Raw genomic sequence first — 13,245 nt, 5'->3', positions numbered from 1 at the left:
GAGAGAGAAGAGAGAGAGAGAGAAGAGAGAGAGAGAGAGAGAGAGAGAGAGAGAGAGAGAGAGAGAGATATGAGAGATGGATACATACATGTAAAATGACAAATGCTGATGCAGATGGGGGGATGTAGAAAAAAAACTCATATATTGTTGGTGGTAAGGTTAAATTAGTGCAGCCACTACAGAAATCAATATGGAGATTTCACAAGAAGCTAAGAAATAGATCTTCCATGTAATGCAAATATACCACCCCAGGGTTTAAACCCAAGGGAGTCTAAGCCAGCATACTATAGACACAATAGCTCATGCATGTTAGCTATAGCAGTATGTACAAGAGCTATGATTCTTATCAACAAACAAACAAATGCATAGAGAAAAAATGTCACACACACACACACACACACACACACACACACACACGACATACATACATGGCTTGAAAATAGGAGGGAATATAGGGATCAATTTGGGGATTTGGAGTGGGGAACAAGACATGGTATGTACATCAAAGAAAAGCAAAGTTTAGAATATGTGTGTATGAAATGTAACAAAATTCACTATCTTATACATTAAAAGAATAAAAGAAAGGATTAAAAAAATAAGACTCAGCCCTAGCCTCAGTTGTGGCAAAATTCTCCTTGGCCCTTCTCATTCAAGGCACCAGGGATGATGTGATATGTCCTATCTTTTGTTCCTTGATTTTTTTTTTTCATCTTTCTTCCCTGCTGCGGATTAGAGTGGGGTCTTGTGCATGCCAGACAATTGTTCTCCCATCATGCTGCAGTCATAAGCCCTTTATATAACTGACCACAGCATTTACGACATCCAAGGAACAGGGGAAAGAGAAAAACTTATTATCAAAAAAAATAGCACAGCCATGGAAGCCATCTACATGGTACCAGGTCACAGGGACCCCTTGGTCTTCCAAGCGCTTCTTGTAGAGCAAAGCATCATCACGGATAAAGTCCCACTGAAGGGTCACTATGAATGCCTCAGGAACCTGAGCAATGATTTTGTCATCTGCTATGAGGGGAGAAATATCTGTATTCAGAGTGTGTTTGGTTTCTAGATAGGCAGCCTCATTAAAAGGTGCCGGTGACTCGGGTTGCTGGTATTTGCTCCTGAACATTTTAGGGATGTTGTCAGGGCCTAGCCATTTCTCATACTTCTTCCAAACACTTGGGGGCATACAGGCACCTGTCAACATGGCGTCTTTCCAGGAGGGGTCAATGGCCAGATATTTACAAAGACAGTTCATCATGAAGTCTTTGGTGAGGAATGGAACATTTGCATTCTGCAGCTTTGATGGGGATTGGAAATACAATGTCTGGAGGACTGGATAAATCAGGATCTGAGCCCGGATCTTGGGAAGATCTGCTCTGCCCACCAAGGTCTGGGAGATAATAACTGCAGCCGCGCCCCCAATGCTGTCTCCGCAGAGCACAACCTGGGAGGGGTCCACCCCATAGGCTTCCGGAGACTTCAGGAAGTGAATGGAGGCATTCATGCAATCCAACAGAGAGGCGGGATGATGGTAGTAAGGAAGCTTTCGGTACCTATGGAAGGAAGACAGAGGACAGCACATCAGTATTGTGTAACATGAATCTTAAAAGGTCTTATAAATAGAAAAAAAAAAACTGGAGCCAGATAATGGGGTAAATTCTGAAAGATCAGAGAGGCAGAACAAGCCACACAGCCAACCTCACCTTGCTAACTCCTCAGCTGATCTTTTTTCCTCAACTGAAAGCCTCTGAATCCTCACTGGAATGGATCTCAGCTGAACTGCTCAAAAGTCTCTGGTTCCTGGTCCTCGCTCCTTAAGTGCTTTTCTGCTTCCTGCCATCACTTCCTGGGATTGAAGGTGTGTGTCCTTCCCAAGCAAAGACAAGAGATCTCAAATGCTGGGATTAAAGGTGTGTGCCACCATGCCTGGCTCTGTTTCCAGTGCGGCCTTGAACTCACAGAGATCCAGAGGGATCTCTGTCTCCCAAGTGATAGGATTAAGGGTGTGTGTCACCACTGTCTGGCCTCTATGTCTAATCTAGTGGCTGGCTCTCTCCTCTGATCCCCAGATAAGTTTTATTTGTTAGAGCACAAATAAAATATTACCACAGCACTGCAGAAATTTCTGTGAATTGCATCCTCTACTCACCCAAGAGTCTACTTGATTAAATCTTCCACATGACCCTAGCAATTGAAGACACTCATCCCTATTTCCCCCATGTGAGTTTGAAGAAGCTGCCAAAATTCAGTTACTGAATTTTATCCTGTTAAGATTCCCTTATCTTGGCATAACCTTGTGGTCCTAAATGGTTATGTAATATTGCCTAATATCACATGGTTCAGATGACCACTTAAAAGACTTCTTTGTTCAAATCTTAGTGCCCAGGTGGTTGATTCAGTTGCCATTGAGAGATTATCATACCATGAAGTTTCTAACATTATTAATGGTTCAGTTACTGGTGGAGTCATAATTTAATTCATTTTCCAGTAGTTATCAGAAGTTGTACTGCTTTGGAAGTAAGCACTTTTACCCTCTGGGATATCTTGCCAGCACACTTAGCCAGTGAGAACTATGAGTGAAAAATAGAACAGAAAGAAAACGTATAGTTTGGCAGAAAAACTGTAAACTTAGAGGATGAGGTTGTAAAAGGGTTTAGCACATTGAAAAACAAATCAATGGACTATGGAGACAACTTAGTGGGTAAGAGTGAATGCTGCTCAATCATAATGACTGGAGTTCAGATCCCAGCATGAACAGTGGGTGTCCTGCAAATGCCTATATCCTCAAGGGATCTGATGGCCTCTCCTGGCCTCTTTGTACAACCACAACCACATGTGTGCATGCACTCACAGATATACACACACACACACACACACTAAAATCTTAAATAAATTTAAAAAATCAATCAAATGCTTTTTACTGGAGTCCTCCAGGGCTTCTTAGATATTAGATCTACCTCATCCTTGACAGACCCTCCAGGATAAAATTGTAAACTCACTTGAGAGACTTTTGCTTGAAAATATAGTACTGCCAGGGTACCCAGCTTGCACTAGTCCACCTAGAAAACCGTCTTCCCGGGACTCATTTCCTATTTTTAGTTGCCCAGACACTCAAAGTCCAACATGGCCATGTTCTAAGGGAGCCCAGGTAGTGTTGCAGCTGATGGCAACCAAGGCATCATCCACAGAATACTGGGCATGCAAGCCTGTGAAATGTAGTCACTGGGTTGTGGAGGCTTCCACCCAGGTTCAAAGGTAAGCCTGGGAGGCCAAGTAAAGCATGAGGTAATTGGTGTCCCTGCACCATGCCGATGAGAAGGAATATGTAAACCTGCGTGGTAATGACTAAGCTCCAGTGGAGACCTGAGGAAATAGGAGATGCCATGACTTTGAGCAATATGCCAAAGAACACCATAGTCAAAGAGCAGATGGAGGCTGAGGGAAGCCAAGTAGACTTCAGCCAGCAGGACTATAGAACTATGACTGCCCAGATCCTTTGGAAATGAAACTGGAATTGGAAGACTGAATGTTTGCCCTGCTGTGGTTTTGTCTTTCTTGGTCCCAGCTTTTCCCTCTATGACACTTAATTAGTCCTTTTGTGAATGAGGATGTTTGTTCTATGCTGTTATATGTTGGAAGAATGCAATTTGCTGTTTTAATTTGTGACAATTCACAGCTGAGAATCGGGCCAAGGTTCAGAAGACTATAGACTTGAACCTTTTAACAGGGCTGAAACTATTAAACTTTGGGGACTCTTGCACTAGATGCATTTTATATGATAAGTTGACCATGACCCTTGGATGTGCAGGGGTGGGATACTATTATGCAGATATATAAAGTACCCCTCAAAAAGTTTATGCTGGCAACTTATTCCCTGGATATGGATCAAATCATTGAGATGTAACTAGACTGTGGAACACTGACATCATTGATAGAATAATTCATTTAAGGGTTTATAATTTGATGGCATTATTGGAATGTGGGCCTAATTGTAAGATATAGATCTCTGGGGGTGGGCTGTCTTTGAATGGTACCTTGTCTCTAGCCCTTTCTGTCTTTGCTTCCTGGCTACCACAAGGTGAGCATATTTGATGTATTATGCTCTCTTGCTTTGAGAATATTCTGTCTTACAGAATAACAGTAAAGCAAGTTGGTCATAGACTGAATGAAGTTTCTAGAATTTGTTGTAAAAATAAATTCTTCCCCTTTTAAGTTATTTCTTTGTTATTTGCAATAGCACGAAAAAAGTGAATAAGAGTAATTAATTGCCATCATTCAATTGCCTCACTCAATTCTCAATGATGAGTGGCTTTCCAGACCTTTCCTCATTTGTATGATACTATAGTCACATGTGAGAACTTCTCTAGGGGCAAAGACATCTAGGACTGCCACTCCTTGTATTTTCCCCTGCTCTGTGGATAAGCTACCCACCGTCTGAGACTACTCACCCCACTGACAGCAGCACTGAGTCTGTCTCTCGAGCCAGGAAAGTACACAGGTTATGGTAACCGTCTGCAAGAGAATACCAGGTATAGTACACTGTATGAAGAGTGCCCAGAACACCCCACCACAGCCCCAGGGAAGCAGCTGATATGAAGATCATGGAAATGATACTTCTGTTCCTAGATGTGTCCCCTCTGAAGTGACTCAGGCCACCAGGACAAGGCAAAGCCAGACATCTGACTTAATTTCTTGAATGTTGGGTGCATACGTGGACTTTGAGGCTCATAGTTTAATTTTACAGTGGGGAAACTGAAGACCAGGAAACTTTGAGGTTCTAAATGAACAAAAACAAGGATAAAGCACTTATGGAGGATTAGCCTGGGAATAATAAGAATTTCATATATTGAGCTGAGTATGGCAGCACATGCTTGTGATCCCAGCTCTTGGAATATAGAGTCAAGATGATCAGGAGTACAAGTCATTCTCAAATGCATAGTAAATTGGATGCCAGTCTGGGCTACAAGAGACCCTACCTCAAAAGAGATTCGTGTATTTATTTGATTAGGAAACAAATGATGAGTAGATGGGCAATTTGGATTAGTATGGTGCTACATTTGAAGTTCTAGGAGGTAGGTCCCCTGGCATTAGTATGTAGTGTATCTTTACACAGGTCCCCAAACAGAACTTCCTTTGATTTAGCCCATTCCCTTGGTATACAAGGACCCTTATCAGTCTGTGTTCATCTTCTGTCCAGGCTACCACAACTCATTGGATAACAATCTCTGAGCTGTGCCAAGCAGGCATCATGAAACTCTAAGTGACCCCAGACAATTCTAATATTTATGGGTGCTTATTAGGTAAGTACATACCAGCTACATTGTTGGGCAGAAGATCAAAGTAGACTTGGAGGCCAACACTCCTGAGAGGAGAGGGTCTGATCTGAGCTATCTAGTCAGCTTCTCTGTCAGTGACTCTGCTCCACAAGGTCTGAAGACTGCACATCAGCTTTATCTGAGGACTTTTAAAGTAGGGATGGCTGGATCCATCTAGGAGAGGAACTGCGTCAGGCTAGGGAAAGGGTCTGTGATGTGAGTGCCCTTAAAGGCTTCAAGAGGAGTTTACACAGACAATATGGAGACTCTGCTAACTCTGTCCTGAATCCTAGGACCTGCCTAGACATCTTTTTCTTCAAGTCCTACATGTAATTCCTGTTTCAGAGCTTTGCATATGTTACTTGCTTTTTTTAGATTTATTAGGACAAGAGTGAGACAGATGAGACATCACAGTGGGTGCTAACTCATGGGGCCAGGTAAACAACATTTGATGTAGCATTTTACAAAGTCAAAATTAGTGCCCAAATATGCCATGATGAGCAAACTTTCAGAATTATGTTTTGTTGCACCAGGGGTCTCTGGTAAGGTCAGTGGAAAGAGCTTACATCTTCTCCTCCTCCACTTGCCCACGCTTCATTTACAACTCATAGAGAAAAACATAAGGAAACTCTTTAAAATATCCATACAGACAAGGACATTTGGAGCAAGGCCCAGGTGCTCAGAAAATAATGTCAAAAACTGACAAATGGGATTTCATAAAATTAAAATTTAAAAAGTTTCTGCACAGTGAAGGAGACAAATGTAGAGACCGCCTACAAAATAGGAGATCTTTCCTAACTGTGCATCTACTGGAGAATTACTATTTAAAATATACAAAGAGTTTTTAAAAACTGAATGAGAAATCAGCCAAGCCAGCCAATCCATGGGCTAATGAGACAGACAGTTCAGAACGAGAAATACAAATGGCCAATAAACATGAAAAAATGTCCAACTTCACCAGACATCAGAGAAAAGCAAATTCAAACTTCACTTGAAATCCCTCTTCACCTCAGTCGGAATGTCCATCATTAAGACAATAAACATAGAAACAGGTGTGGTGGTGCATGCCTTGAAACCCAGCACTCAGCCAAGGCAGAGGCAGGAGGATCTCTGTGACTTCAAAGCCAGCCTGAGCCACATAGTGAGATCCAGGATAGCCAGGGCTACACAGTAAGATTCTGTCTCAAAAAAGAAAAGAAGAAAGGGGGGCAGCAAGGAAGGAAGAGAGGGGGAAATGACAACAAATACGAGAGAGGATGCATGCAGACAAGGGACCCTTGAACACTGTTGGTGGGAATATGAACTAATCTGCCTAGTATGGAAATTACTCAAAACATTAAAAGTAGATCTTCTATATGGCCCACTTGTACCACTCCTGGGTATTTAGCAAAGATGCTTGCACACCAGTGTTTACTGCAGCATTATGTACGATACCTAAACTAGGAAGCCAATCTGGGTGTCCAACAGCAGAGGAATGAATAAGGAAAATGAACTACATATACACAGTGGGATTTGAAGTTATGCTGATTGCAGGAAAATGAGTACAACTGGAGATAATTATATTAAGTGAATTAAGTCAGTCTCAGAAAGGCAGATGTCACCCATTGCCTTTCATTTGTGAGTACAAGGTTTTATATAGATTTATAATATATATCTATAAAATTGGAAATTAAGTTAAATTTAATTAAAGTAGCCTAGGGAGCAAATGAGACTAATGAGAGGTGTGAGAGGGCAGAAGATAGTGGTATACAGAGGGGTATGCTCAAAGTCTATTATATAGCCGGGTGTTGGTGGCGCACGCCTTTAATCCCAGCACTCGGGAGGCAGAGGCAGGCAGATCTCTGTGAGTTCGAGGCCAGCCTGGGCTACCAAGTGAGCTCCAGGAGAGGCGCAAAGCTACCAGAGAAACCCTGTCTCAAAAAACCAAAAAAAAAAAAAAAAAAAAAAGTCTATTATATAGTTGTATAAAAATGGCCTTATGCAATCCAGTATAATTAAATAAAAACTAAAAATATTTAGAATAAGCTCCTACTCTTGGCTCTTTGTAGAATTTTCCCCCCTAGTCTTTTCAAATGAGTTTGTTGTTTTAATTATGTGGATTTGTGGAGGGGTATCTGAACGTGGGGAGTGCAGTGGTCAGAAGAAGGGGTCAAGTCTCATGGAGCCAGAGTTGCAGGTGCTCATGAGCAGCCTGATGTACTCACTGGGAGCCGAACCAGGCTCCACTGTAAGAGCAGTGAGTACTCCAAACCTCTGAGCCATCTTTTTCTTAATATTGTTTTGAAATGTAATATTCTTGGTCCTAGTGACTGACTTTCTGGAGTCCTTTGTCTTTCAGTCTAGGGTCCAGGCCTTCCTCACCTCACCCAGATCTCCAGTTATGTAGCACTGGCTCCTCCCATCCCTTGGTCCTGGCCTCAAGGCTCACTTTATTGGAGAAACTGTTTGATTAGAAATGATGAGGTGCTGTGACTCAGTCAGTTCCTATTCTGGGCCTACGTTGTCCCATCTGAAACCACCACCCTCCCATTTGTGTTCTGCAAGGTCCAGTCTCCTACTTTGGCAGGTCAATGAGGGGAGGGACTAAGTCTTGTTCTCTAGACTCCGAGACTCCACTGATAGCTACAACACAGGTTTCCCTTACACTCTTGATGTTTCCACTCTGGGTGGGAGAAGACAGAGAGCAAGCAAGGAAGCATTTCAGGGACCAAAATCAACATGGGCAATGTAAGCTTTGTGACAAGATACCATGAATGGACCCATTATTCCAGGGTCTGACTTCAGAGTGTCAGAGAGAATCTCTAGATAAAATGTTCCCTTTTCTCTTCCCAACACCCACCCCCATCTACCCCTTCTTGTTCTTTAAAATATGTGGCCTATTTTTTCATGAATTGTTGTTACATACATGTATGTATATGCATATATATTCATAAATATTAATACAGCCTGCTTGGTCTGTATAATGCTACTTGTATGTATGTTTTCAGGGCTGTCCACTTGGTATTGGATGACAAGAGACATGCTAACCTAGATTGAGGAAAGCCCACAAGGCCTCAACCCTACACAAAACACTACAGGGAGTTAAAGAATGCTGAGATCAAGAGAAATAGTCTTTTCCAGGGAAGAGAACATCAGTTGGTTATCCAATGCCAAATGGTCAGCCCTGAATTGTATTTTTAAAGATCTGTTTGGTGTGGGAAGATGACCAGCCAGATTGTTGACAGTGGAGCAGTGGGACCACTCTTAGATACAGGGCTGGAGGGGGTGAGCAAGGGAAGATGGGTTTGGACCAAGATGATCCAGAAGATGTAAGAACAGTAAATGGATTTGGGACCATTGTGGGACAAAGGAGATGGGAGGTTGGCATCATACCTAAATCCCTGGAAGTCCCACTAGGCAATCACTGCCCTTGCCTCAACAGAGATATCAAATTGTAGAAAACATTGTCATGGAGGCAACAGTCCCTTTGGCTGACATGACCTTCAGTCTTAATCTGCCTCTCACAAAAGGAGCTCCAATGGCTGCTTCCTTTGACTCCCTCCAAAGAGATGGAAAAGTGAACGGGGTTGTGGAGGTTGTGAGGCCCCTCTCTTTTCTGTACTACAGGGATGTTTCTCACCTAGGCTGCCCAACACGGCGCCCCCTCCATGGTAGAAGATGATGCCTCTCCGGGGCTTGGAGGAGGCTGCTTTGGGCTGAAAGAGCCTCACAGGGATTGTGCCGAAACGCAGGTCCTTCACAAACACACCAAGGCTCTTCTTTGACACAAAGGTGTCTTGCATAAAGCAGAAAAAGGAGGGCATGGAGCAAATGTTCATCTTCTCAAGTATAGTCCCCTGTGGGAAAGAGAGAAGTTGGGGGCTTTCATGACTCCTCTGTCCTTTCCACCTTTCAGACACTGCCCATGCTGCTGTCTATCTCAACTGTGGACTTTCCATTTGAAAAACTCCCATTTGAATGTGGTAAAACTGGTTTCTCCCAAGATTCATGAATATCCAAAGCTGTTCATGAAGATCTAGGGCATGGGAGATGTAAGTAGTAAGGAAAGAAGAGCCATGCCTCCTTGCAGACAGAATTTCCTGGTTGCCTTTCTAGAAGAGACCTGTGGCCCAATAGCTTGCTTCTATTCCAATCAGATCATTTTTACCATGCTGCATCTGATTTCCATGCAACAGTGGAGCCTTTGATGATAGCTTTGCCCATTCCTTCAAAGAGTATGAGGAAAGCCATTCTTTCTGGTCCTAGTTCCATATGACTCTGCTAGTCTCTTCTTCAGAGTCCACAGCAAAGCCTAGGCTTGGTCCAGAACTTACCACAGCACCCTCTTCACAGTCTTTGCAGCTATAAAGCCTGTGTCCAGCCCTTACTGCTTCCCCAAACTTTGTAAATCAGGGAAATTGGTTATACCCTTCCTTATAGTTCCCTCACTCTTGAAGTAGAGAGCAACTATCATCTGTTTCAGGCTTGTCTGATTGGAATAAAGGGAGTAAGTTTTAGAAATCATCACAGAATAAACCTGGCAAAGGTTGGCTGCCTTTCCCTTCATTTCTTGACCATCAACCATGTCCTTGGCAGTGACACCATGATACTCTTTAAATGTGACGAACACAGTTGATGAGGATGGGGCTACCAATAAGCCTGAGGTCATGACCACTGTAATTCCCAAGGGGACAAAAAGTGAGCCTGGAACCTAAGAGCTATGTGTGTCTTTCCATAAGAAATAGATCAGCTTTGTGACCACTGTAGGGCTGAGGCTGTCACTGAATTAATGAGTTAGCTATCACTTCTTAACACATTCATGGTCACTGAAGCAAGGCATAGCAGTAGACTTCCTTTGCCATATTTGATCCACATTGTACTGGCACGTGCACTCTTCCCTCTGTAGGAGCAGCACTGATGACTTGAGAGGAGAGTTGGGGCTTTGGATGGTCCCTACACAAAGCTTCCACAGTCTCTACTGGAAAGATGGCATTTGTCGTCTTTCCTTGGATGTACTGAGGGCAGCAGAGTTCATGAGCCTGGTCGTCTGGGAAGTTATCTCAACATATTCCTATACAAGGAACAGAATGACCTAGATTTACATCCATCTGCACTGATGGGAAGCTGCACGAACTCAACAAATACTTCCAGAGTTCTGCTTAATAAACTATTGGGGTTTATTTGCCACACTCAAATCTTAAACTCCTTTGCCTTTTTAAATTCAACTTTCTTTGTTTAAATGTCTTTTTAAGTTAGAAAAAATCTTATTTTATGTGAATGAGTGTTTTGCCTATATGCATGTATGTATAGCGTGTGCATGTTTGTTTCCCATGGAGGCCAGAAGATACCCTGGAATTGGAATTAAAGATGATTGTGAGCCACTATGTGAGTGCTAGAAACTGAATCCAGGTCCTCTGCAAGAGCAGCTTCTGCTTCTAACCACCAAGTCACCTCTCCAGTTTGGTGCAAAGGTCTTCTAAGCCCTCAGGCTAACCACTTCTTAATAGTTTGCACAGTAGAAAGCCTCCACTCCTTGTCCCAGGTCACATAAAGCTATTAATATATCAAGCTTTTTTTAAGTTAAATTTTCTTTTGTGTATTTAGTTTCCTGTAACCCAGGACTGAACTTAAGACAGGATAAGACTTTTCTTCTGCCCTCCCCAACTCTATAACAAACTAAGTTTAACTAGCAGCAACCCTTGCTTGGGAGATATTAAAAACCCAGGCTCTAGCTCCTGAAGGCTGTCCCTAACCATTCCAAACTGATCAAAACCATAGACTCTAACACACCTCATGGGCTCACACATCCCTAACTGAAAGCTCTTGTTTTACTGATGAGGATTCAGAAGTATTTTAGCCAGCCAGGTAAGGACTTACTGACCCATGCTGCTTGACCCAGACAGTCACCAAAGACTCCACCTTCCCAATCTAATATCTGGCATTTGTAAGGGTCTCAGACTGTTTCTCATTAGAAATCAACTCCCTGGTTTCTTCCCTGCTGCTTATTCTTGTTGAAAGTAAAGAAAGGGTGCATACAGCTCACTTAATAGCCATGTTGTCCTTAGCAAGCCTTCAATACCATGCCTGGCATAGCATTACTGACTAACACACACTGGCTGTTAAACTATGTGGATCTTGGCAAAATTCTTTCCTCAGACTGAAGTTCTGTCTACCCTGGTGGGAAATGATTATTAAGAAACAAAATTTACCCATGTTATTGTCAGATGAAAGAGATAGTGCAGAATCCGAAACTTCAGGGGGTGCGTGATGGTGGGAGGCACGTCAATAGTAAGGAGATGGTCGACGAGAACCCACACGTGGACTCCCAGGACCAGGAGACACACAGTAGCGAGGAGAAGTTCCATCCAGGAAAGCATGGTGCTCTTTCTTGTTCCTTCAGAGTGAGCCGAGGAAAACCTGTGCCCTAGGAGGACTTCATGGAACTTCTCATCCACAAACTCAGGCACCTTATAACTGTCAGAGAAGCACCATGGCCTAATCTCACCTTTTCAAAACCCCTCTGGATATTGGAAGTATCCCCATATGATCTGATTGCAACAGATCCCAGCCCAGAGAGGTTCCTGCCCAGCAGCAGTGGAGCCCTTGTACCTTGTCCCCAGGTCATAGCTATCCTTCATCACACCACCCAGAAAGTCACCAACCTGGTTACGAAATGGACACTATTGAAGAAGGGGTTGTCTGGAAAATGATGCCAAGTGGCAATCAAGGAATCAAGGACAATTGAGAAAACTCACTGAAGTCATGTAAAGTACTCTGTGACTCTCCTCTCAGGTGTGAAATCAGAGATTAGAGAGGTGGTATATGTGCCAAGGTGAACCACAATGAGGAAGGGCAGAATGAGGTGTCGAGAACAACCTATCATATCCCACCCTCACCTCTCCTATGTACTCACTAGCCTTATTTACTTAATATCAGAAATGGGTTTCAAAATTGCTCCTTGTATTAGCCCTGACCTTATGTCCTGCAGTCACATATTTTGAGGTCTAAGGTCATGCAGTTATAAACATATCGCCCTAACCTGGATAAGCCAATTATGAGAGATGTTAAACAATGTTCATGTGAGCACATTTTTGTATGTCTGTTTACACACAAGTGTGTATTCATAATGTCATATATATGAGTATGTGTGTGTAGAAGCTGAAATCAGGTGCTGTGCTCAATTGCTTTCTACTTTATTTATCAAGACATGGTCTTTTCCTGAATCTGGAGCTCACTAATTCTAGCCAACTTGACCTGGGGATCCCCTGAGTCTACTTTCCTACCATCATACCTGCATAAATGTTAAGTGATCAGAGCTCCAATTCTCACATTATGCCTTATGAGCTGAGCCATCTTCCCAGCACCAAGAACAGTTTTTACAAGATAAAAGGAGAACTCCAAACCCTGAATCCACAGCCACTGCCTTTGTTGGGTTTTTAAGGTTGTGCACCTTCTACCTGCCACGCCCTGGTACAGGTTTTCCCCTCCTCTTGGGACTATTATTTTCACTGCAAAAATCGTTTTGTCTAAGTAAGCTCACAAAGCTTAAAATACTCATTAATATGTTACATTTTAAAGCAAGCAGAGAATAATGGTCTTTGTAAGGTGTATGATAACATGCTGAAGAGTATGGATTTCCCTCCAGTAGCAACAATAAGACAGGTTTTTCCTCTTCTGATGTTAGTATTTCTTGCTGGTGGGTTAGAGAAGGGAGTAGAGGGACAAGGTACTATGTGATTGCCTTCTTGCTGAGACACAGGTAAAAAAGGACCTATGTTGCACTAAGCATATTTCTAGGTACCAAGTACACATGAATGGACGTACAAGTTGCCACTGGCAAGGTGCTGATGCTGGCCTTCAAAAGATGTATCACTTAGAATATCAGGTGAGCATCATTCAGGTGATGGTCATTGTGCATGTCATCAAGCTGAGTTAATGTAAGGATCTTGAG

At 42.8% G+C, this 13,245-nt stretch overlaps 1 protein-coding gene across 1 annotated transcript; it reads right to left on the bottom strand.

Annotated features, from left to right (window-relative positions):
* Window positions 1–370: 370 nt before the first annotated feature.
* LOC114686381 (arylacetamide deacetylase-like 4) lies at window positions 371–11,827 on the bottom strand. Its single transcript, XM_028861059.2, has 4 exons — window positions 11,504–11,827; window positions 8,935–9,151; window positions 4,449–4,512; window positions 371–1,553 (listed from the first exon to the last, which is right to left on the bottom strand). The coding sequence occupies exons 1-4, from the start codon at window positions 11,669–11,671 to the stop codon at window positions 782–784; spliced, it is 1,221 nt and encodes a 406-aa protein (XP_028716892.1). The 5' UTR covers window positions 11,672–11,827; the 3' UTR covers window positions 371–781.
* Between the last annotated feature and the right edge of the window lie 1,418 nt (window positions 11,828–13,245).

The sequence above is a fragment of the Peromyscus leucopus genome, chromosome 2 (genome assembly GCF_004664715.2).
Source record: "Peromyscus leucopus breed LL Stock chromosome 2, UCI_PerLeu_2.1, whole genome shotgun sequence".
Classification (NCBI taxonomy): domain Eukaryota; kingdom Metazoa; phylum Chordata; class Mammalia; order Rodentia; family Cricetidae; genus Peromyscus; species Peromyscus leucopus.
Note: the sequence above shows the minus strand (reverse complement) of the source record. Positions and strands in the feature narration are given on the sequence as shown.